The sequence below is a fragment of the Ursus maritimus genome, unplaced genomic scaffold, assembly GCF_017311325.1.
Source record: "Ursus maritimus isolate PB19 unplaced genomic scaffold, ASM1731132v1 scaffold_35, whole genome shotgun sequence".
Taxonomy (NCBI): domain Eukaryota; kingdom Metazoa; phylum Chordata; class Mammalia; order Carnivora; family Ursidae; genus Ursus; species Ursus maritimus.
This window is the reverse complement of record NW_024426119.1, coordinates 17558630-17585412: the sequence shown is the minus strand read 5'-3', so window position 1 is coordinate 17585412 and position 26783 is coordinate 17558630. Positions and strand designations below refer to the sequence as shown.

General features: G+C 34.5%; 1 protein-coding gene across 7 annotated transcripts in view; it reads right to left on the bottom strand.

The window, feature by feature from the left end:
- The window catches only part of ZNF280D (zinc finger protein 280D), a 127552-nt gene that overhangs the window by 44970 nt on the left and 55799 nt on the right, over positions 1-26783 (bottom strand). For all 7 annotated transcript variants that reach the window (XM_040620605.1, XM_040620603.1, XM_040620607.1 and 4 more), the window contains 7 exons: positions 23779-23936; positions 22907-23007; positions 21519-21665; positions 15776-15910; positions 13642-13949; positions 13029-13169; positions 5703-5765 (listed from right to left, as the gene is read on the bottom strand). In XM_040620605.1, coding sequence (XP_040476539.1) covers positions 5703-5765; positions 13029-13169; positions 13642-13949; positions 15776-15910; positions 21519-21665; positions 22907-23007; positions 23779-23936 — 1053 coding nt within the window. The remainder of the gene's footprint in view (positions 1-5702; positions 5766-13028; positions 13170-13641; positions 13950-15775; positions 15911-21518; positions 21666-22906; positions 23008-23778; positions 23937-26783) is intronic.

Here is a 26783-nt window from a genome sequence, read left to right as displayed (position 1 = left end):
CTAGGTGACAGGAGACCTACAGCCCAGACTTGGCCTCACTAACAACTCGTGTCCCTTCAACAAGTCACAATTTATCTGCGCCTTTGTTCACCTGCAAAGCAAAGATATAGTATTCATTCACTCAATATATATTTAGTGAGGCTGTCTTTATACATACAGTACTATTATACTATATTGTGATGACCAAAAAATATAGTCTGTGCTCTAACAGAGCTTATAATCTAATGTTCTATTTAGGTGATGAAAAAATTAGAAGAGAAACCTTAAGGCTTTAAAAACAGATGATGTTGTAGCTGCCATCAATTGTGTATCATGTGTTAAGGGTTTTCCCATATATTTTTAGTTTAATTCTCACCACGACCATCCAAGGTTGGCATTATTCTCATTATTAAATACTGAATTAATTAAAGTAGTTAATTCACTACAGAAGTCCAAAGCTTGGTCCTTAGCACATCAACACAGTGAACTGGTCCACTTGCTGGGGCCTAAATTACTTGTTCCTTAACAAAACTTCACTGAGTGCTGTAGTTCCTAAATGAAATCTGTGATGATTATAAATTTTCAAAAGTATTTGGAAACAATTCCCAAAGTCATCAATACTTTTTGTTGAAATCAGGAATAGTTTTTATACTCACTGGATCAGACTGTGTTGCGCTGGCTATTTGAAATATTTAAACACAATTGGCATATATGATGTGAGACTGGACTTCGGATTCTAATTTAAATTGTGTTTAAACTTTTAATTTTTTGTTGAAAGGTATTTAAAAATATTATTAACCCTGCAAAAATATGGAAATATTTCAGAGAATTTAGAAAACCACCATATGTTTAATTTATTATATTCACTAGATTAAGCACTTTGGATCTTATGAGTCAAGCTTCTGAAATGCTGTCTAAAAGAAAATCAAATATATTAAACGTATAAATGATGTTAAGGTGTTTGAGGAACTTGAACTGTAAATGTGACTGTTTAAAAAGTTTAGTCTATTCAACTTAAATGAACTTTATCAAATATTAATTAAAAGTCCTCTTGAAAGTGATTATTAAAATGTACTAGAGTAAAATTAAAATGTACTAGATTTCTAAATGTAATATTTTTAAGTTAAACTTAAAAGCTTAACTTTAATAACTAATTATATAGTCTTCTCTATTAACAAACTGCCCTTGCAGAAACCAAAAGTAGTCTCAATGGTGAGTAGTAGCTAAATTACTATTCCACTAGTCACAGTTACTTGCACCAGGGATGGAATGCCTAACACATGCCTTTACTAAACAAGGATTTGTAAAACTGGTATGTATAATCAAATTTCTTGATCTGGAAAGATGTGGGAGACTGGGACTAGTCTGTTTAAGTCACCAATAGAGAAAGCTGGTCTGCACTAAGGAAGGAAAATGGAAGTCAAGTCCAGAGAAAATAATAAAGACAAGATCATCCTGCCTCAGCAGGTCACACTAGAGAGAAGCCATGCCAGTAACTGATGGCTTTCTGTTTCCCTTATTTGTTCTGGTTGTACCTCCTCCTCCTTGGGGGTCCATGAGATTCTTTGGAATCCTGCTTATAAGTTATTTTTGCTTAGGTGAAAAAAAAATAGATCATGTAATGTGAACATTGTTACCGTCGACTTATTAACAAAGCATAAATATAGTTTTGAAGTTCACCACATACTTCAAAATTTTCAGATTTGCCAATATGCAAAATACAAACGAGTAACATACCTTCGACTGACTTCTCCCCTGAAGCTCTAGTCTAACATCGTGCTGGGTATCTACACCTAGACGTCACATTAGCACATCAAAACTGACCTTCATTAAACTAAAATCATGTACTTCCTCCCCAAATCAACTTCTGACTGGTCTTTCTTATGATGTTTCCTCCAATAGTAAAGCTCAAACTATAGTCATCTGTCTCTTCTTCCTTAAAATAATCAGTATGGCAAGCATATTATAATATTTATCGAGAGTACTTATACTGTGCCAGTCTAACAATTTTAGACGTATCATCTTATCTAAATATTTTAACAACTTGGGGCAACTGGGTGGCTCATTTGTTTGTCCAGCTCTTGGTTTTTACTGGGGTCGTGGTCTCATGGGTTGTGGGATGGAGCCCTGCGTGGGGCTCTGCACTCAGCGGGGAGTCTCCTTGGGCATTTAGCCCTCTGTTCCTCCCCCCACTCGCATTCTCTCTCTCTACTAAATAATCTTTAATAAATAAATAAATAAATATTTTAATGACCCCAAAAGGTAGTTGCTATAATTTATCACCTGTTTATAAAGTTAGCTTAGTAAACTACCAAGGACACATAGCTGATAAAGGTCAGGACTAGATTTGAAACTGAGCACTTTGACTCCAGAGCCCATATTCTTAAAGATGATGTAATACTGCCTCATCATTTTAGCTTAGTCCCTAACTAAATTGCTCATAACTACCACAATAGTTCTAATCTATAGGATTCATGCATCTCTAACTCACCCTACTATTGAACCTTCCTTCCGTATCACTTGATTCTTTTTTTTATAATAATTTTTATTTTGTTATGTTAGTCACCATACAGTATATCCTTAGTTTTTGATATAATGCTCCATGATTCATTATTTGTGTATAACACCCAGTGCACCACGCAATAAGTGCCCTCCTTAATACCCATCACTGGCCTATCCCAGTCCCCTATCCCCCTCCCCTCTGAAGCCCTCAGTTTGTTTCCCAGAGTCCACAGTCTCTCATGGTTCATTCCCCCTTCTGTTTACCCGCCCCTTCATTCTTCCCTTTCTTCTCCTATTGATTCTATATAAACTATCAAAGGTCCTCTAATGCTCTCCAAATTAAGTCCAAACTCCTTAACCTTGTTTTCAACACTCAGACAATCTAGCTCTAAGCTTAAAACTATTCCTCCAAGCTTCAATCTTATTATTATCTGAACTTAAGCTCCATCAATTTACTACTAGCCATACCCTCTGTAGGCCTTGTACTTTTTCATTTCTGCACCTTTATTCACGCTATTTCTTTTAACTCAAATGCTTCTGTGCATCTTTGATCAGTATAAACAATACTCATTCTTTAAAGCCAACTATACCTAACACCTATACAGATCATTCCAAGTTACCTCTCTCCCCTTTGGAAAAAAAGACCCTATTGCACTTACTAAAGGTCCTCCTTGCTTTATTATAGTTTTATACATTCACCCCTTATCTCCCACCCAACGAACTATACATTCCCTGAAGGTTGGTTCCAAGAATTATTCGTCACTGTCATCTTCACAGGACCTGCTATATTATATACCTGACAGATGTATAATAAATAGCCAAAGAATGAATATTCCATTCTGACAAAAGAGTAATCCCCAAAATTTGTTCTACAATTTTAAGTATGCTATGTCCATTCACAGAAACTGACCAATTTTTTATTTCAGACCTATTCCAGTTAAAAGAAAAGTATTCCAGACCTTTAAAATCATATAGTTCATTTAAAAAACAAACACATAACTGAACTTGACAACAGTAAGGTAAAAATCAAACCAAAAATCTCGTTTTTTGGAAAAAACCCTTTTTTATTCTTGTAAAAATTTTCACTAAAGGCAACATCTAACATAATCTTAAATCTATTTCCTTGAATTCAGTAAATGTTTTAAAATTTATACTAATATATTTTAAAACTAAATCAAAATTTTCTCTCCCGGTGAGCTACTGATCCCTATGAGCTGTATCACAGATGGGACCTACTGTTCATATAAGTCATTTTCAACATATACATTAACTTATTCAACAAATATTTACTGAGTGCCTACCACGTGCCAGGCACTAGTCAATGCCTGGCAGAGACACAAATCCAAACTACACATATTCTAGTGAGAGGATACAGAAATTTTTAAAAAGTAAAGTACACAGCATGTTAGATGATGAAAGATGATCTGGCTAAAAATGTAGAATAAAAAGGAGATAGGAAGTGCTGGGGTGAAGCATGGGGGAGAAGATACAATGTAAAATCAAGGGGTCAAGGAAAGGCTCACTCTGATCAGAGTAGCAGCCCAAAGTAGATAAACGAATACATACAGAAATCTGGGGAACAACACTAGTCACAGAGACTAATACGTACAAAGATCCTGAAATATAACATCATCCCTTTTTCCACATTTTCCACTAACTCAAAGCACCAAAACAAGTACTGGCTGAACTTATCTCTATACATTAGCCTGGTACAGCAAAGACACTGATATTTCAAGTAGCAATGGCAATGTGGACAAAATAAAGAAGAGTTCAAAGAATTCAGAATAATATTTAAAAAATGGTACTCAGTGGATTCTGAGTTAAGCGTGTGGTACAACCAAAGTTAATTATCAATATCTTTAGAAATAGTCATCAATAGTTCTTTCTGCACAGTAAACAAGTTATACACTTCTCTTTATTTGAGAAAGGAAAAATAAGAATTATTAAGCTACCTAATAATTTCAAGAATTCTAGTGGTTTGAAAATGTACTTTAAAACTAAAAAAAAGTGTTAGTCATTTTACTAGGTATCTTAGGTATCTTTTAAATATTCAAATATTGTTGGAGAGCCTTATTTTTGTCCTCATTTTACAATATAAATGCATAAAGATATCATCTTGACACCACTTGTCACCACTGAAACAAATTTAGCAAGAGAATATAGGTTGATCATACCTCTAGTCTAAGGATATAATGAATAGAACTCTCTAGCATCCAGTAGCGATCATTTACATTTCCAAATTGGGCTTCCCAACATCAGGTTTTTAAAAAATTCGAACAAACCACAATAAGATACCACACCCTTTAGAATGGATGTAATCAAAAATAGATAGGGGCGCTTGGGTGGCTGTCAGTTAAGCGTCTGCCTTCGGCTCAGGTCATGATCCCAGGGTTCTGGAATCAGGCCACGCATCCCGCTCCCTGCTCAGCAGGGAGTCTGCTTCTCTCTCTCCCTCCGCAGCTAACCTGCTCTTGCGATCTCGCTCTCTCAAATAAATAAAATCTTTAAAAAAACCAAAAAACAGATAATAACAAGTGTTGGCAAAGATGTGAAGAAACTAGAACCTTACACACTGCTTGTGGGAATGCAGTGGAGGTACTTTGTAATACAAACAGTTTGGCAGGTCCTCAAAGGCTCAACATAGAGTTACCATATAACCCAGAAATTCTAATCCTTACATATATACAAACGAGAAATGAAAAGACAGGTCCAGACAAAAACTTGTATACAATGTTTATAGCAGCAATGTTCATAATGGCTTCAAAGTTAAAATAATCTTAACAGATAAACAAACTATGATAGATCTATACAATGGGATATTATTTGGCAATAAAAAATGAAGTACTGATATGCAGCAACATGGATGAATCTTGAAAATATGCTAAGTGGAAGAAGCCAGTCACAAAGGATCACATATTGTATCATTCCATTTATATGAAATGTCCACAACACATAAATCTATACAAACAAAAATTAGATTAGTGGTTGCTTAGTGATGGGAGGAGTTGGAAGGAAATGGGGATGACCGTTAATGGGTACAAGAGTTTCTTTTTGGAGTGATGACAATGTACTAAAATTAACTGTGGTGATGGCTGCACAATTCTGTAAATAGATGTGAATTAAATGGTATATGAACTATATCTCAATAAAGATGTCATATATACACAATTTAAGTGACATAATTTTTTAATAGAAAGAATTTAAAAAGATCAACTAGTTACCTGAGATCTTCTGAATGCCTCTTAAAAATACAAAACCTTTTACTTGGACGGTTACTATGAAAGCTGGAGAGACAAAACAGATTTTATTAATTTTATTATACAGTAAGTCTTATTAATTTACAGCTTTATTATCAAGTTTGTACTTAAAGTTTCTAGTTTTGCATAAAAAATCATGATATAAATAGTAATGCTTGCCATCCCTGTTTAATTCAATGTTTTATCTTAAATTCCACTTTATCCTTTTATTTTCTAATGACACATATTTCTCTAAGTATGTCCTTATAAGATCAGTACCTCATCATTACATAAAAAATAAAATACTTAATATATTTTTTTTAAAAAGTAAAGTACCTCAAACTAATTTTTTCATCTGTTAAGGAAGAGTTGAAGACACTTTTAAATCTTTGCAAATAACATGAATCATTATCAATCATCAGTTTTTTAAAAATCATTTTCTAATCTTAACATGCCTGTCAGGGGAGGGCTGTAAAATTCAAATGATCTTTTTTTTTTTTTTAGAAGATTTTATTTATTCATTTGACAGAGATAGAGACAGCCATCAAGAGAGGGAACACAAGCAGGAGGAGTGGGAGAGGAAGAAGCAGGCTTCCAGCAGGGGAGCCTGATGTGGGGCTCGATCCCAGGACTACGGGATCACGCCCTGAGCTGAAGGCAGACACTTAACGACTGAGCCACCCAGGCGCCCCTCAAATGATCTTTGAATAGTACTTCAGCTACTTGCCACTGTTTACCATTTGTAAAATCAAACATTGAGAGTTCTTTGCAATTACTAGTAGAGGTTCTATAAAAACAAAACAAAACAAAAAAACCCCCTAAAGTAATGCTTTCCCTAAACACAAGACAGAGAACCTCTAACCAAACTTTGTAGCCAATGATAATAGCTTTCATATACCCTCTTAAATCTGGTAAAGAAAGCTTTCCTGTATTAGAAACTCAGGATTAGCTTTACCACAGTATTACTCAAAGTGGAGTCATAGACTAATAACATCAGCATCACCTAGGAGATTATTTAGAAATGCAAAGTCTTGTGCCCCCCACAAACCTAACTGAATTAATCTCTGGCAGTGGGCCCACCAGAACCTGTTTTAACAAGCTTCTCCAGTAATTCTTATGCAAGCTAAAGATTGGGAAGCAGTAGTCCTAGTTGGCACTGACAGACGCAAAGTAGCCAACACAACAGGTCAAGGGTCACTCTCAGATACAAGGTAACCATCACCAGTACAGTATGTATGTATGGGAAAAGAAATACTGTGACTAGCTATAATCCCCAGAAAGTGTCCTCAGAAGACTTCAAACAGTCATTTCTATAGTTTCCAATCTATAAAAAAACTTATAATGCCTCTTTATTTATATTTGTTACACAAATTCCATCCTTTATTATTATTCTTGTATTATAGGAATTTTGGAAAAGTGGCTCTATAGCTCACAAATAAGAAGGAAAAAAAATTCTTTTTCCTATTAGATCTGCATAAATTAACAATATAGAAATAAATCTAAGAAAAGAGAAAAAAGTTATGATTTCAAAAACAATATAGCAGGGGCGGCTGGGTGCCTCAGCCCAACGTTGGGTGTCTGCCTTCGGCTCGGGTCGTGATCCCAGGGTCCTGGGATCGAGCCCCGCATCAGGCTCCCTGCTCAGCTCTGTCAAATAAATAAATAAAATCTTAAAAAAAAAAAACAATTTAGTAAAAACATATGTTAAAATCTACATTTCAAAGATTCACCACCTGGTTATATGACTGTATATAATTATCAAAACTCATTAAGCTATTCTCTAAACATAAGTTAATTTCATTGTGTATAAATTATACCTCAAGAAGACTAGAGGGAAAAAACTCCCTTTGACCATATCTTCTTAATAATCTTAATTCAGTAATTAACAACTTTGTTTCTGATGAAACACAAAAGAAACATCAACAATATTGATAGTATGCCTACTATTTAAGACATTACACTAGAGGTTGAAGATACAAAAAGAAAGAGGGCAAGCTGTCAAGGTCCAGGGATGAGTGGGGGGAGGGGAAAAAGTAAAACAGCAGCTGGCACAGAATAAATGCCTAATAAGTGCTTTTAAATGAATGAATACACATTCATAATTAATCGTAAGATAAACGTTAATGGTGACACATACAAAGTTTTGTGGCTGCATGAAGGAAAACTGCAGGTAAATGGAACAGAAGCCAACAATCGGGAGTTCATTTCAGTTAAGAAGGTCACTCTACTGCCTTGCTCTAGGCAAAGCAAAGAGCAAGATACAGAGGGATTTTCAAAAAAATAAGCACTAAAGGGGCTGAAAAAGTGGTTAGAAGTTAAATATTGCAAGGTCTTATACTCTCCAGAATACGTGAACTTCATGACTATTAACGTTAGGAAGGCAAAGGATTTTAGGCCAAATATGACCTGACCAGACACACCTACTATAGTAACTGAAGAAAGGAAGAACTGGAGATCCTAGGAGGGGTGGGGCGGACTGTAGGTAGGGCATCAGTTATGATGCTATCACAATAATCCAACTGTTCTTCTAATGACTATTCTTTAATGCCAATAAGTCTATACAAAATAAATAATGAACTCAACCATATCTTATAAAAATTAATTCAGTGCCCTGTCTTATCCATTGTATAGGAACAAATTGTTACACCAGCTTTCTTTTTCCTTGGCAAAATTTTAAATCATCCTTCAAAGCCTACGTTAAATGTCAATTATAAAATACCTCCCCTTATTTCCTCTTTAAAGAACTCATTCTTACCTTCTCTGTCCTCTCATAGTTATTTGTTTGCTACCCTAAGTTAGGCAAATATGATCTCTCCTACTTGTGAAAATTAGAGGGAAGGACTTTATCCACAATACCTAATAATGACAACTTAGAAATGATAACAGCTATAATTACTTGAATATCTCCTAAGTAAAAATCATTTTATTAAGAACTTTAAGTACATTTTTTGTAATTATCACAATGACTTTCTTTTTGAGGAAAGGAAACTGGGAGTCAGGTTAAGTAACTTGCCCAAAGTCACACAGGTAATAAATAAGTGGTGAAGCTTGGATTCAAATCCAGATTTGTCTGATTCTTCACCACCAGCTTGCCATACTTCTTAGCAAATAGTAAACTCTGCTAGAAAAAGAGATATTAAATACTTATGTCCGTTAACTTAATTCTATTACATGTAGAGAAAAACCTTTCTTACACATCATGTTGAGGAATAATAACAATATTATATGGTAATTTGTTTCCATTTTTTTCAGGTGACTTCTGCTACTTGAAGGCTATAAGCAAATAAGGTGCAGTAATTTAAACAACCAAACCCAAATAATACTACTCTTTTTTTAAAAATCACTTAAAATTATGTGTTTAATGATGCTCTTCTTCAAAAGAGTCTTATTCCAAAAAGGCTCCAAATGCATCAAGACTTTTTAATATCCTCTTTTCAGATTTTACTTAGAGCCTCTTTTAATTACAACAAATAATGACTTGCTATTTGTAATGTGCTAGGTGACATAGCGAATACAAACAGCCCCTTCTTCTCAAGGAAATAATACAGACACAAACAAATATAATAAAAGGCAAAATAAATGAGTGGTACACAGCTCAAAGTGAGGAATGACCCCTGTGAGTGGTTGTGGTGATCAGACACTCCAAAAAAAAAAAAAAGAAGGTAAATGGAGAGGAGGAATAGGGACATTCCAGAGACTTAACAAAGAATACGGAAACACCACTGTCAAAAATGAGTTATGCAATAAACTTTATTCTGGGGAAGAGTAGTCAGTTTATGGGGATGGGGCATATATGAGACCAGAGGGAAAGAGACCAATTGAGAGTATGGAGGTGGTATAGGATAGAGATTAAAGGTACTCATCCTCTGGAGAAAATGAAGCTTTTATACATACAGAACTCAACCTATAATATGAATCCACACTGGGCAGAGGTAATGGCGGCCATTCAATGCGAGATACCTAAGACAGTGCAGGAGGCAAGTGTACCAGTAGATAAAAGGGAAAGAGACCTACCAAATCCTAAAAGTGGCAATGGAAGCTTTCAGTTCCATAAAAGGCTAACAATGAATAGGAGTTCAGTGTGTGAAGACAATGAAGTGCAGGGCTGGGGCTTGACGGGAATTGGAAAAAGGGTATGGGGGGAGGTGGGCTAATTGGCCATGTTTTGGAATAGAATGGATCTGGAGGTTCCATAGGACTTGTGGGAAGCCTATGATAAATGGGAGAGGGAAAGGTGAAATGACCCTTGGTTTAACAAAATGAAAACATTTTCCAATTTGACCCCCTAAAAATTAAGGGCAGAATTAAAGTCCCATTCGGGCAACCATGTATTTGTCACAGAAAGAAGAGACATTCCACACAGCAGTATACTGGGGGAAAGGATGCTTGGGGCTTTGTTTAGAGGAAATGGAATACAGGTGTAGACCAGTGCAGTAGTTGGGAAGCAGAGTAGCAGAATCCTAAAAGGGAGTTTCAGAAAACCATGATGCATAGTGGCTGATCAAGAGAAGTTCACAAGCTTCAGAAACTTGGGATAGTAAACTATTTCCAGCTGGTGTTCCACCAGAAATGATGCCCTGAAAGAGTATCTGGGTGGTTGCCATGTGAATTCTGGACAGATGATAACATTTGGCTCATTTGGGTTCTTTTTAGATGCTAGCGAGTCAAAGATAAAAATACATATAAAATAATTAGAAATACAGAGTTGGATCTCAGGAAGACTAAGCATTAAAATTGGAAGATTTAAATTTGAAAGGTAAAAGTGACAGTGGTTAAGTTACCAAAAGAGGAAATGTAAAGAAGCAAGATGAGTTAAAGAAAGAAAAGGCAATGAAACAGAGGAGTAGCCAGAAAGGAAGAAAAAGGATAGTGGTAACAGATTAACAGAGACTAAAGAGAATACTTTCAAAAGTGAGTGACAACAACTTCAAATACTCTAAAGAAGTCATGGAGTAGTAAGAGTGAAAAAAAGTGAATAAATATGGTGATAAATAATCCTTAAAGGGGCAGTATTGGTTGGTAGATGGGGATGATATTCAAAAGGTAGAGAAGTGATGGGGCACCTGCGTGGCTCAGTCGTTAAGCGTCTGGCCTTCAGCTCAGGTCACCATCCCAGCGTTCTGGGATCGAGCCCTGCATGGGCTCCCTGCTCAGCAGGAAGCCTGCTTCTCCCTCTCCCACTCCCCCTGCTTGTCTTCCCTCTCTCGCTGACTCTCTGACACATAAATAAAATCTTAAAAAAAACAACAACAAAAAACGTAGAGAAGTGAATCACAAATAAGCTAGTGAACACTTTTTTTTTTTTTCTTTTTTAAAAGTAGGCTCCATGCCTAGCGTGGAGCCCAACACAGGGCTGAACTCATGAGCCTGAGGCCCTAAGATTGAGACCTGAGCTAACACCAAGAATCAGACACTTAACCACCTGAGCCACCCAGGTGCCCCGTTACAAATATTCATGGTAAAAGGAAGACAAAAAATAAGGATAGTAAGCAGTAGGGACAAATTTCCCTCATCTTAAAAAAATTACCTGAAAATGTTTATAAGTAGAAGGAACCTGGGAGAGAGAAGAGATGAAGTTGCAAGCTAACTAAACAAGATTGGTAAGAACTAGAGGAGACAAGGGACAGGGTTAGCTTTGGAGAAGTGGAACATATTTGGTTTTTGAGATCAATGCCAAGAATAAAAGTAACAAGAAAAACATTTGACGTTTTAAAGATTATTTAAAAGGATGACTTCCAATTGCGTACTTAATATCAGGCCAGGTTAACAGCTAAGAAACTAAATAAAATCTCCAGAGTACTGGAAAAAGTTTAAATGAACATTTTAGATAAAACACTACATCAAAAACTAATGATGTACTATATGTTGGCTAACTGAATATAATAATAAAAAAAAACTAAAGAAGTATTAAAAAAATTTAAAAAATAAATAAAGAAGTATTTTAAAATAAAGATAGGACCCAGTGAAAGTTAAATGCCACAAAGCCAGAGTTGATTGAATCAAACAGTGTTTGAGTAGTCTAGAACTGGGCATAAATTTCAGGAGAGGAAGATGTTCCAGTCTCATGTTGAGTTTTATGCTAAGGTAAGCATGACTAAAAATGTAAAGGATTCTAGAACAATAACAAAGCAGCAATCAAAACAGATGACCCTGAGGGTGAGGTTGACTGTAAAGTTAAACAGGTGCTGCTGGACTGGAAAAAGGAGTCAAAGTCCTAAAAACTCAAAAGGAGTTACCCCTATAAGGTAACGGGAATTGGAAAGCAATGAACAGTTGGTATGGTGAGATTAAAATGGTACTGTGGTATAAGAAAGGGGGTATAATAACTTAACAGTTGATATGAAGCACTGGCACTGAAGAAGTCCAGGTACCTGAGGTCAGGTTAATAAAGGGGAAGAACGTATGAGAGAGGTGCTAAAGCCATCAAGAAAGGTGGGCAAATCCTTGAAAACAGTAGCTGATAAGTGACCAGAAAGTAACACAGAGGTCATTTTATGATTTTTAAGAAAATCACTTTTATACTTCAATTCTAACTTTAAAAAAAAAAAAAAGGAACCTCACTTTGAATAATCAACCTAACTGCTCTATATCTAAACAATTTTTGATTATTTTTTAAAAAATAAAAATCCATCCTAAGGGACGCCTCTATTAATGAGATACAAATGAAAGCAAGGCTGTGAAGGCTTTCTCTGCATAGAGCAAATATTAGGTATTCAAATAACCTAAGTTGAATGAATTAATAAAAATTAATGAATTAATTAAAAATTAATAAAAAAGAATTCCAACAGTGGCCTCTGAATAGTCTTTCATTCCACTTAATGAATGCAAGGATAGATGGTTTGATGGATGGATGGACAGACAATGGATTATAGAGAAAGAGTGAAAAACAGACCGAATGAAGTTCCTAACATCACTAAAAATCCTAGAGTCTCTCAAAGTAACTGCTTTGAAAAGAATAATATTCATGAGATTACATGTATTTGGTAAATATATTTAAAACACTTGACTTTTTATATTTGAAAATGACAATTTAAAAAATTCTATAGGAAAAAAAAATATCCATAGAGAAACCATTTCCCTAACAAACCTATCCTAATTTCTTAGTCTAACTGTTCTTACAATTTTAGTTGCAGTAATTTTATGAGTTACAATGCTGGGAAAATAGTACCAGGCATTATCCCAAAAATTCCCTATTACTAGATATTTAGCTCCTTAAAGAGAAAACTTGGCTTCTAAAAGGATAACTGTTTTAAAGCAAACTTTCTGAACTATAATTTTAATTAGTAATTACAGATGTTTAACTCATCTTACCTCATCATATGATTTACATAGGCTTTGCTACAGCTAGTGTTGTATCTGCAAAAACTACAATGGACATACGTAGGAAAGTGATTTGCAAAATCTTTTATTTCGGAACAACACTCAATGCACTTGTGAACTCCCCGACGATACCTTATGGAGATATAAAGAAAATGATAAAAATATATTTTAAAACAAAAATAATAAGGAAGGGCCTTGTTAATATTCTGTTAATTAAGGCCAAGGTGTTAAAATGAACATGTTTAAACAGAAAGTTATAATTTGAAAAATCTGTTATGGAACAACAGCTAGAATAAGTGTAAACAATCTAACATAAGTCAGTGGTTTTCATTGGCATAAAAGGGACTAAATTAAGCAATACAAACATCACAAGATGTAAGCACAACATATAATAATACGAGTATAATAAATTAATTTTATAAAAAATAATAATTCAAGTGCTGTTCAACAGTTGTAAAAAAATACCTTTTTATTATTTGCTTGGCCTTTATGTCATAGTGATAGCATATAAATGTACAAGAGAGCTGTGTAATAGGGTAAATTTATATTAAAGTTTTCATACTTAAGATTAAATTAGTGTTATATATGAGGAATAAAAGATTACCTTAAGTTCCTCAATGCTGTATTGACTTTACTTTTTTTATTGCTACTAGCCAATGTGCTTTGTTTCTTTTGCATATTAGAGATTTTTGATTTATATTTAGATTTACTTCCATTAGGCTTACTTGCATTAGGTTTACTTGTATTGGATTTAGTTGGATTAGGTTTGCTTGTGTTAGATTTTGTGGGATTTTTAGCAGTTATATTTTTAGTCCTTGGAGGTGAGAGCTGAAGGGTAGAAGTGCTTGCACTAATGGAAGGTGTAGTTGAAGATCCTGACTGAAGAGGTCCAACTGAAGCTCGAATAGTAACCTACAAAAATGGAGATAATGTTTGCTTTAGAAAATTAATCATGGCATTAGTATTAAAATATCACTGTATAACAAAAAGTTAAACATCAAGTATTTGGAAAGGGCAAGTATAAACTATAATTGGATAAGTCTTCCATTTATTCTAAATGTTCATACCAATTAAATTAAATTAAATTAAACTTGATATTTATTCGCTTGTAATACTACATTTTTTGTATTGATATCAGTCATGTTAACAGTTATTAATGTATAATTAGGAGTTAATGCAAATTATATGACTATTAAAAGAGCACATTCCATAGTCATTTTTATGCTCTGATATAACTCAATTCACAAACACAGAGATCAAAATTTAAATCTCAGAGCCCAAAAAATAATTCTAGAAAGGCCTCCATTACCCCTCAAAAACTATAAAACAAACAGATCTAGAGTAAACATGACCTCCTCTTTCCAGGGGCTCATTAGGCAATTTATGTATACAAAGGTTATGGGAGAGGTTACATCAATTCATTATACTGATGGAAAGCTTAATAATATTTAGAATTTCCTTAAGGAGAACTAATATAAAGCTTATCATTTAGTGTTCAGAAATTATATGTGTTGGATGGCAATGAAAAACAACTGCCTACCATCATTCTCATTAATCATTTAACTTCACTTCTCCCATGTATTTGAGGAACAGACTATGAGGAAGTCCTATGAAATACATGTTTTGGTATCACACAAAAGCACTGGACTAGGAATCAAAAGACCTGAGGTTAAATCTCATACCATGCCTTCCTAGCCATGTGACCTTGAATAAGTAACTTATCCTCTTCTTTATCTATAATATGGGGCAATAACTGACTTGTCTTCCGCACTGGATTGCTCTATGGATTAAATAATGGAATGTATGAAAAAGCATACCAAAAGCCTTATTCTAAGGTGCTATAAAAACATTTAGTATCATTATTAATATTATTACTATTATTAATAAGGGAAAATGAGAGAGGACTGCACTGCTTACATTAGTGTTCTGCATGTCTAGTCCCAGCATGGAATGAATGGACTGCAGGGAAGGATGCTGGATAGCTTCTCTTGCTCTAGGTCTTCAGAGCATGGCTTTATATTGTTTTAGTTAATTCAAATAACAGACATACCCACATTCAAAGGTAAGTACCCAAAGCCAAATATAAATGTTTTGGGGATTATTTCACTTTGGATTATCCATGCCTCTGTTTCCCTCCACTGGAGCAAATATTCAAGAGCTGACTGTATATAAAGAAGTCAGAGAAAACAGAGGTATATAAGGCAAAAAGGGAAAAGTAAATTACAATCATCAGTATGCAGTCAGACATGTTGTTTGCTCACTGAAAACATAATGCTATCCAGCAGCAGAACTTGCTTTCTCTGACAGTAGACTCAGTAATAACAACTTCAATAAACATCTGAGAATCTATGGTACTCAAGACACTATACCAGATGCTGAGGACACAAAGATAAAACATGAGTCCTGATCTCAAGCATCTTAGAGTTTAGCAGATAAAGCCAACTGGAATAGCTCAAACACAGCCTATATAATATTGACACAACCCACTGACCCAGGGATTAGTTAATCTAGTTGCACTTTTTACAAAGGAATATCACTTTAGCACAGCACACACCACTGACCATAAAAGAACGGTCAGAAGGTTTTTTTCTAGACATAGGAATGATAAAACCTAAAATTAAAGGCTTAATAAAAATCAGACATCATTTTTTAAAGTAGTATATTCAATAGATAAAAGAAGGCAGGAGTTAATTTCTATTATCATACGAAATGTTCAAATACAACACATTCAAACTCACTTTTGTTCCAGGAGGCAATCCTTCCAGTTGTTTAGGTTTTATAAATGTTCTATGATGTTGAGTTTTGTGATCCATTTTCTCTTTACATGTCAAAAATTGCAGTCTGCATTTTGTACAACGATGTATTCCTTTTTTCTGTTTAAAAACAGAAAAGGGAGGAAAAATAATTTCTACAACCACAAATGTGTCCTTAAACCGCTCTGATTTAATTTTAATGATACCTAAATAATTTCGAAACTACTATTTTACATCACCGATATAAATAACAGCAAAATATTATTTCATTTTTTAAAACACTCTGCATTAGTATTTGGGTTTCAAAAATGTCTATTCCTATAGAGAAACTGAACGTAAGAGTTGTACCTGTAGGTTCTAATGAAAGTTCTCTCAACAGTGGTTGAGAGCTTATCTAATTACAATTTTAAAGTATTTAGACACATGATATGGTTAAAAAGAGCTAGACTATGTTTTTATCTTAGAAAAAGGTAAATTCTTTTAAATTTTTGCTATTTCCAGTTGGTTGACAAGTTGGTAAAATAAATTCAAATATTTAACCAGACATTTCAAAGAAGGCTGTTATAGAAATGGCTGTATAAAGTAGTGCTAATACAACTTTCTGCAGTGATGAAAATGTTCTACAGCTGCACTGTCCAATATGGTAGCCACTGGCCACGTATGGTTTTGAGCACCTAAAATGTGCTAAGTGCAACAGAAGAACTGATTTTTTAATTTTATTTAACTTTAATTAATTTTAAGTTCAACAGCCGCATGAACATTGAACAGTGTTGGTATGGACACATAAATCAGAACAACTACTGCCAATCTATTTACTGATTAAGATCCCTTGAGTGAGTCCCTCTTTAACCCCAATCCTGTTATTCTACAGCTGGAAAACAAGACCCAGGAAAAATCTAAACCACTCCCCCATAATCAGTTACTGGCACTGCTAGACTCCTGATCCAGTGTTCTTTCTACTACATACTATCAACTACAGTCTTATCCATATGGTCTCATTAAGAAATGATATATGTATGTAGGTGTGTGTGTATATATATATATATATATACTTAATACATAAATACAAAAAAATGTTTTCTCGAAAGTTACAATCTGCCAGATACATCACTATTTCCATTTAAATACACTCAATCATTTATAAAATTCGAACAAGGTAATATACTGAGAAGTACCTGGCACAGTTACTACTAGCATACAGCAGGCATCTCATAAATCAAAGCTCTTAACAAAATTCAAAGCAATGTATAAACATAATGTGTTTGTATTACTATTCTAGCTGCATCTTAAGACTATTTTAGAAGTGTGGTACATTGTATTATATCGTAGATACAGGCAATTTTTAAAAATTCACTTATATGTGCTGAAGGAAGGGGCAGAAAAAGAGAAAACTTGGCCAGGAAACAGATACTAAGACAACAGGACAGAAAGAAAGTTCTCCGGAATTCGATTCCCAGAAATCTTTTATCTATAATCACTCCCCAGGTTACCTCCTCCAGTTTCATGGCTTTAAATACTATCTATCCAACTGTCTACCTGACATCACTACCTGAGCGCTAATATGCATCTCAAATCAACATGGACAGAACCGAATTCTGGATTTTCTCCCTACCTCCCTGTCCCCCCAAATCTGTTTTCTCAATCTTCCCCCTATGACAGTGTACGAAAATTCCATTCTTGCAGCTGCTTCAGACAAAAACTTGGTAACTCACTCACACACCCCATATCCAACCTATTAATAAAACCTGTCAGCTCTACCTTCAAAAACTTTCATCATCTTTCCACTCCTTATTACCTCAAACTACAGCTGCCATACTGGTCCAAACCACTTACCTGGATTCCTATCTTCTTCCTGCTATGTTCTTTCCTACCTGTGGTCTATTCTCCCAATACCTGCCAATGATCTTGAAACATGGCAGATTGTTCACACACTTAAATGCTCCGATGGTTGTCCAAAGTCCTGTTTCCGGTTTACAAGGCTCTGCATGAACTGGCCTGCACTCTACTGCTACAAGCTTATCTGCTACTTGTTTTCCTCTTATTAGTTTACTCTGCTCTAGTCACAATTGGTCTCTTTGCTGTTCTCTGAGTGCCCCATGTATACATTCACTTCAATGCCTACGGAATATTTCCTTTCCCAGATTTCCACATGGCTTATTCCTTTATATCCTTCAGACAGGCTCATACTTCACCACACTACGTACATAACAGCAACCATTCCTTCATTCCCAACACCTCCCTAGCACTCTCTATCCTCCACATTTTCCTTCCACAGTTCTATCACCAGCTAGCAAGCATACACATTCAAACATAAACATGCATGTATTTATCTTTCTCTAATTCAAATTCCAGAGGGCACAAACTTTGTTTTGTTCACTACTATATAATACCCAAAATAGCCCCTGGCACATAGTAAGACACTCAATAAATATTTCTTAAATAATTGGACTGTGAGGCAGAAAGCAAGAGACTGACAGAGAGAGTGCATATGAGAAGCAAGTACAATTTAACTAGTTCAAAACATCTGCCATTCCATTCAATAAACATTTGTCCAGAGTCATGAGATAGAATATATTAATCTATTATTCTCTTAGTTGGATGCAATCCTTGCACATTTCTCCTGTGTATAAATGCATTTCAAAGTAGTAAGAGTGATAAAGAAACAGTACCTTTTTAAATAACATCATGTTCAATCAATGAAACAGTGATCTATTCCAAGGGTAGAGAAATAATGATCTGTTTTGAACTTTTTTGATATGCATACTACACTTGGGAGACTTGAGGGATTTAAGAGTAATTCTGACTATATTTAATTTCTGCCCTTAGACTTAATGTCAATGTGAAATCTGGGTCTTTGGTAAAGCAGTAAAAGCCTGGGCTCTGAAGTCAAATTTTAATTCTGCCTTTTATTAGGTAGAAGGACACTGAGCAAGTTACTTTCTCTAAAAGTTTGTTTCCTCATCTAAAAGTTAGAAATATAATAATACACATACAGTGATTGTGAATATGATAATCCTTGTAAAGCACCTGCTGCTGCCGTAAGGTAAGTGACTACATATGTTAAATGTTTAACATTTTTATTAAAGATCTAATGACCATATTTGACACATCCGAAATCACTTTCATTATTTCTTAAAAGTCATACAAACTGGATTGTTAACTCTAAAACCACCCAAGACTTAATATATCTTCTTAAAAAAAAGTTACAACCACAGTCTTTGAAGACAATAAAATGAGCCATAGAATCAACAATTCTTATTGTCTAAAACCACACTAATGATGTCATCTCAATTACAAGTTTACAGTCCTACTCAGCTATGGTGTTCTGGTCTTGGTAAATAATTATGCAAATTGTAAATATCCTGAAGGTCGCTGATGATCCTTATCAGTAGATTCCCCTTTTTACTGATTAATAGAGTCCCCTTTTGCTGACTGCCTACCTCCTAAATATTCCATATAAACAAAAGAAAATTGGCAACAATGGCAAGACAAGACATTAAACTCAGTGTATAAAAACCTTATAAATCACATAGCCCACACAGTGGGCCCACACATCTCTTTCATAATTATCATTCTTCCCATATCTACATCTCACTCTGGAGCTTAGGAAAGCTGTGGGGGAAAATTATGTTAAAAGACCTATAATGAAATAGCACTACCGTTTTACATCTCATTCTCCCATTCAAATTTAAGGCCAAAGATGAAATAGAGTACCAAGAATGGTGTTTCCAAAACTCTAGTTCTCAAAAAATGTTATTACATATTGTGCAAATAATGGGCTCAATGACCAAAAAAAGTTTGGGAACTGATAAGTACTACACCCCTTGCTTGGAGATGCACAATATTCATTAGCATATTAGAAGCTCGGAGAAGTCCTGTTTTAAAAAACAGACAAGCAAACCTGTTTGATATTGTAGATCTAGGCATTTGCCCAATTTCTTTACTAGTAACAATTTGGGGGGAAACATCTCTTAACACCTGATGGAACAGTGTTGGGGAAACCTAGAATAGAAAGATTTTGCCAGAACTTCTCAAAGATGAGTATCATCCCAGTCACAACATAGGAGATACTAAATTCACTTGGATAAAGAAGGAGCTATATACACATAGATATATAGGTAGATAAGACAGAGACACATATTATACAGCACGTATATATATGTGACACATACACAATGGAATATTAGCAATAAAAGAAAGAATGAAATCCTGCCATTTGCAGTGACATGGCTAGAACTATAGAGTATTACGTTAAATGAAATAAGTCAGAGAAAAACAAATACTGTATGATTTCACTCATATGTAGAATTTAAGAAACAAAACAAGCGAACATGGGGGGAATAAAAAAGAGAGGCAAACCAAGAAACAGACTACTAACTGTAGAGAACAAACTGATGGTTACAGGGGGGGAAGTGCCCAGGAGGATGGGTTAGATGTGTAATGGGGATAAAGAGGGGCACTTGTGATGAGCACTGAGTGTTATATCTAAGTGCTGAATCACTAAATTCTACACCGAAAATTAATATTACACTGTATGTTAAATAACTGGAATTTAAATAAAAACATAAAAAAATTCACTTGGAAATTCTACTTTTATGATCTTTCCCAGTTAACAACCACAACTTGATTTCATGATTATCAAATGACTAGAACTGAAAGCAAAGTGAACACCAATCAGCATGCCAATTTCATTAAAAATTTTTAAAAATGTAATGAGCTGATTAGGTAGGTGGCAAAATTTGATTACATGATCAGATTCAGTAAATCCAGTGACTTCTGATTTTGGCAAACAGAATGTTGTTGCTCTTTCAAGCACTTAAGAACAGAATCAGTGTTACATAAAAGTTTTCAGCCCAAACAAAGGATGGTTTAATTACTTCAGGAAAAGAACCAGTAAGCATAACATCAGAATTGAAGAGAAGGGTATTAAGCGCTAATATTGGGTCGCAAAGATTTATGTAGCACAACTAGCAGAATTCATCCACAAAACAAGTGATGACCTAAATATAGTTCTTCGGCAGAGTTCATATACCAAGCAGTAAGTGTCATTACTGTTTCCTTTATCACTGGCAGCTACAAAAGACCACTTCTGGTCAATAATAACAACATATATTCTCATCCTAAGGGAGCTAAAAAGTGGAAATAAGGTTGGAAGAAAAAAGGAAAACAAGATTATGAGTCCTCAATCTTTTCTTTTTTTTTTTTTTTCAAGAGCAAGTGCACAAGCAGGGGGAGGGGCAGAGGGAGAGGGAGAAGCAGGCTCCCGGCTGAGCAGGGAGCCTGATGTGGGGCTCGATCCCCGGACCCTGAGATCATGACCCAAGCTGAAGGCAGATGCTTAACAACTGAGCCACCCAGGTGCCCCCTTCAATCTTTTCTTAGTTCAAGCTCACCTTTACCCTGGTAACTACCTTCAAATTCATTCCCATACCCACTCCTGGACCCCGAAATATCCAATCTTGTGGATATTCCACTCATCTTCCCTTTTTTCCTTCAATCCTAAGTTTCTTATTTTTAGCTATCTTCCAGAATTTTCACTTATAAGCCACGACATCACCAGAAAGGAAGGAAAAAAAGTGGAAGTTTTACAAGTAATTCAGCATTAATTGCAAATTAATCATGTCATTTGGAAAATCTTGCTTCCCTTGCAGAACAAATCTAACCAATGTTCTAAGTAATAATCTTTTTGCTAAAACAACATGAGCAAATAAGAACTGGTAAGTCTCACCTGATGCTTCATATAATGATGCATGTAGGGTGTTGCAATTTTGATAACTTTGAGGCAAAATGGACATAGCAAGTTCTTAGTGTTTTCATGGCATGTTCTGAAATGAGTTTCTACATCAGAAAATGATGATGATCTATAATTGCAAACCTACAAATAAAAAAGGTTTAGTTTAACTTGAAATTGTATAATGATACGCAATTACAAAGTAACAATGATAGGTCATTTGTTTAAAAGAACACCAGCTACTACTCATTCAGCTCCGATACCTACACAACCCAGAATACCGTTAATGCAAGCACCGAAAGATAATCTCTGAGACAGAAAAGTTATGTATCAAAATTTAGGGATACTTCCCAAAACATAACTAGGTTCCCTTCTTTTTATCAGATCTTTTTATTTACCACCCCCATCTTGACTTGAATTTTCATGCTTTAACACCTCTTGTCCTATAAAGTTTTTTTCTGCTACATAAAACAGCATCTTCCTTTAGATTATAAATGGCCTTCAGGCTATGGCACTGGCAATATGTTCTTATCTTCTTTTTCTTTTTTTTAAAGATTTTATTTATTTATTTGACAGAGAGAGACAGCCAGTGAGAGAGGGAACACAGGCAGTGGGAGCAGGAGAGGAAGAAGCAGGCTCCCAGTGCATGAGCCTGATGTGGGGCTCGATCCCAGGACTCTGGGATCACGCCCTGAGCCAAAGGCAGACGCTTAACAACTGAGCCACCCAGGCGCCCCTTATCTTCTTTTTCTATTTCTTCTTCAAGTTCTGAAAAAATGCTAATCCCAAAGCATTTCGTAGGGTTCTCTGTAACTAAAAGCATTTCATACTTCCCTTGTATGCCTACATTCTTCCCTGTATGGTAAAATAAGTCCCTATGCTTGTCTTTCTGCCACAGGGCTTTTCTTTGTCCCATTGGGAGTAGGCATAAAACAGCCTGTGGACCAATTTCAACTCTCTGCCGACCCCCACATACAATGCATGAGTTATGCCAAAGTTTTTTTTTTTTTTATTAATGAATAGTTTACAAGAGGAATTTTAATTTTAGTAACCAATTTTATCTAAATGGTTAGGAAAATAATATATTTCATGGCTCATGAAAATTATGTGAAATTCTGATTCCAGTATCCATAAATAAAGTTTAAATAAATAAACACAGAGCCAGATCACACTCATTTACTTGTTGTCCATGGCGGCTTCTGTGCTACCGTGGCGGGGCTGATTAGTTGCAACAGACTGGATGACCCTCAAAGGTGCTTTACATCCGGTGCTTTACAGAAAAAATCTGCTGACCCCTGGCCCAGTAGGTTTAAATCTTATAATCAAAACAACAGAAAACAAACAAACCAAACAAACACTAAATACACAATAAAATATGTGTATACCTGGCAAATATATGGCATTTCCCCAGGCTTATGATTGTCCTTCATATGTTGTAAAAGAATATGCTCTGTTTCAAATGATAATTCACAGATTTTGCAAATGGCTAAAAGTGGGGAGAAAAAAAGACATTATACCATTTTAAGATACAGATATACATACACACACACACACACACACACACACAAATATTGCCATTATGTTGTATAACTGAAACCATATGTCACTTATAGCTCAATAAAAAAAAAATGTATCCTCACCAAACAAAAACAGATATATATGTGTAAAATTCATCTTATATATCTATATCAGCAAAAATAAAAATAGTATTGGTGGGAACGGACAGCAGTTACACAGTTTTTAACTGTGTGTCTAACACAGTTCTAAGTACTTTACTTACATTAGCTCATTTAACTCCCATAACAGCATTATGAAGCAGGTATTTCTATTATCCCCATTATTCAAATATTAAGTAACTTGCCTGAGATCACACAGTTGTATTAAGAGGCAGACCTGGAATTTGAACTCAAGCTATATAGCTCCAAAATCTGTGATTTTAACTACGATTGTAGTTACTTTTCTTATTCAAGTTTAAATGCACGGCATTAATTTCATATTTGAAAACTACGATCTGAGGTTTTTAATTTAGTTCCCCACATATAATGCACAGGTTATTTACTTTAATGAATTATTTGTAAGAGGGACTTTAATTTTAATAACTAGTTTTAACAATTTAGATAAGTTAAAACTTTTCCAGTTTTGTCCCCAAATTTTCAAAGTCTTTTTCTTAGTCTTATTTTTCTAACAAGCTTCTTTCTCAGAGTTTAACATTGTCAAAATTGATAATATCCAATACTTAAGTAGAACTGTAACTTACTAGAAAATTCATGGGGTGTATGTGTGCTTTCAATGTGACACTGCAGTTGAAATGGTGTGGGAAACTGACGATAGCAGTGCTGGCAGGTGGTGTGGTTTTCCCAGCTCTCACTGCTTTGCTTCTCAAGTTCCAAATGGTGTTTCATGTGGTTCATAAACCTATAAATGATTGTCAACAGGTGCAAAAATTCAGATTTAAAAACAAAAATCTAACATATAAGTATCTGAATCTAAATCTTAAAAATATATACTATTCAAAATAAAATTTCAAAAGCTTTAAAGTCCTCTAGAAAACTCTGTATTTTAAATAATCACTTTCATTAAGTGGCTAAATAAACATCTTTGCTTTAAAAGAATTCATCAATGTAATTAATCGGAAATATCACTAATTTGCTCAAATTCTTAATCATTTCAGATTATAAAAATGTTTTTTAAAGATAAAAAAGCAGGGTTTTTCCCCCATATATGAATACTATTTACATTTTTAAATAAAATACTTCAAAGGAAGGAAACCCAACCACCAAAAGCAGCTACAGTCATGAGAGAAATGTTTTAAGGCCATGAAGATATACAATAGATTCCAGCTGTTTAAAAGACAAATTACTGGTATTTTTACTTGTGTCTTGGTTTCTAAATGCATGTAATAGCAACTTTAATGCCTACAATTACAAGAACCTTTTGTTTTATTTAATGATACTGGTTCACTGTTAGCACAGACTGTTCATTTTAACTTGCAGACTGTGCCCTTTGTAGGCAACGTCCATTTTTCAGTTTTACATTCTGCTGTTTCAGCTTCCCTAAAAGGCTTCTTATGAGCAGGAACTATGACCTTCAACAGCAAAGGGTGCAATATAAATGGGAATACCTATTTAAAAGAGCTTACTGAAGCTTTTTGCTGAATTTGAAAGTAAAGTTATAACAATTTTTAGCCTGGGTCAACTATTAACAATTATTCACTTTGAGCCCGTAAAGAAAAGAATCTTGAAAGTAAGAGATAATGTCATTAATCCGGATAGCAGTCACCATGAAGGCTATAACATTTATCTCTCTTTCACAAGTCCACAATAGTACTTCTCTTGAACAGGTTATGGCACATTTTGAAATATCTTTTTGTCCTCCCTTGGTTTTAACACCAGCTCTACAAACACCTATAGAAAATCCTAGTCTTGGCTAAATATTTATATAGAGAGAAAAGGTCATGAGCCATTAAACTTTCAGCTCACAACTTTAAGCAATTAAAGTGTATCTGTATAAAATAATCTCTTAACTAGCAAGCTTTCTCACAATTATTATATGAGCCCCATTGGGAACGCAAGCTACTTAAACCAACAGATGGAAATGAGGGAAACGTAAAAGCAAACTTCTTACAAGGATGTTCACAGAATAAAATAAATCTAACTGTTTCTGGTGACACTCAGTGTAGGAGAAAAAAAATATACCACAATATGTTGACAAGGCAGAGAGTAAAAATCTATAGCTATCAGTTTCCTACCATTCTCTACAAACATCAGTTTGTCTTCCCAGTTTTTACTGTTAGCATAAAATATTATTTAACATATATAACTTCTTTGGTTACAAAGTATTTACTATTAAAGTTACATTTCCTAAACAATCAGTATTTCAAAAAATGCTCAATTCCAGGATGTTATAAATGCTATTTGCTTTAAATTTGAAATATTCAGGTACCCTAGAAATATGTAACTACTTTTATGAAATAATAACAAAAAAAGGAATTTAATTTTCATATGTTTAATATTAAGTGGGCTAATCTCAAAGGAAAACCAAAACCTATTGCTGTAATAACTTCTAATGTATACATATTTAAGTATAACAAGGAACTAAATCAGTGAAACATATTTCTACGCTTTCACCGTATTTACTAACATGATTTTTCTGGTGTACTTTACTATTAAAATGGTAAGAATATGGAAATAGGTGATCGAGTTCTACTGTAATATTATTTCAGTGTTCTATCACAAAGTACAACATCCCTTCTGTTAAACCATGAACTACTGATGGCTGTTAAAGTTTAATTAAAGGAGATAAAGAAATGTGAGGACTCATATGAAATAACGTATGTGAAACAATTTGGAAACTATAAACCACCACCATGAACAAAGCTTTAATAACTGTTATAGGAGTATATCACAATGTATTTCTGGGTTTTTCTATATGCTTCTTTTTGGACTTAAGAACTCACAGTAAAATGAAATAAATATTGGGTCCAGAAGTAACCTATAGGTACCTAAGAATGCTATTTACAAAGTTATCAAAGGTAAACATAAAAAGGCATACATTTGTACAAACACACACATACACGTGCTCATCTAAGGGAAGTACACTGATGTCTGCAACTTACTTGGAAATGCATAAGAAAAAAATAGTTTGAAGGAAGAATGAACAGATACATGATGAAACAAGTTCAGTAAAATGTTAATGGTAGAATCAAGGTGATAAGCATACAAGTATCTGCTGTACAATTTTAAAAACTTTGCTGAATGTCTGAACATTTATAATAAAATGGTGTAAAAACAACTTTACCTAATATAAATCTCAAGCTATATAACCACTGAAAAATATCAATCAGTATGTCTTATTATTTTGTTCTTGTTAAGTACTCATTTATAGGATGACAGCTACTAATATGCCATGTAACTCAAAGATCACAAAGTAAAGTTCCTAAAATTTAAAGCATACATGTATAAAATTCAAAATTCCACTGGAAATTAAAGTTCTAATTTTTAAAGGGGTTAAATTTTAAAATCAAAGTAGACATGCTTCCTAGAACTGGTACCTCTCTAAAGAAGATCACTTTTTCTGCAAGGTAAATGTTCTAAAAATTATAAATCTGAATTAAAAGACGTGAGCATTAAATAAGATTAGTATGGAGGAGGTCAAACTGGACATACTAAAGTGGTTCTTCTTGTGAAGAAAAATAAAATTCAAATGCAGGTAAAAATGAAAATGATCTCATGAGAATTCCTAAAATAGTGATAATATAGGGGA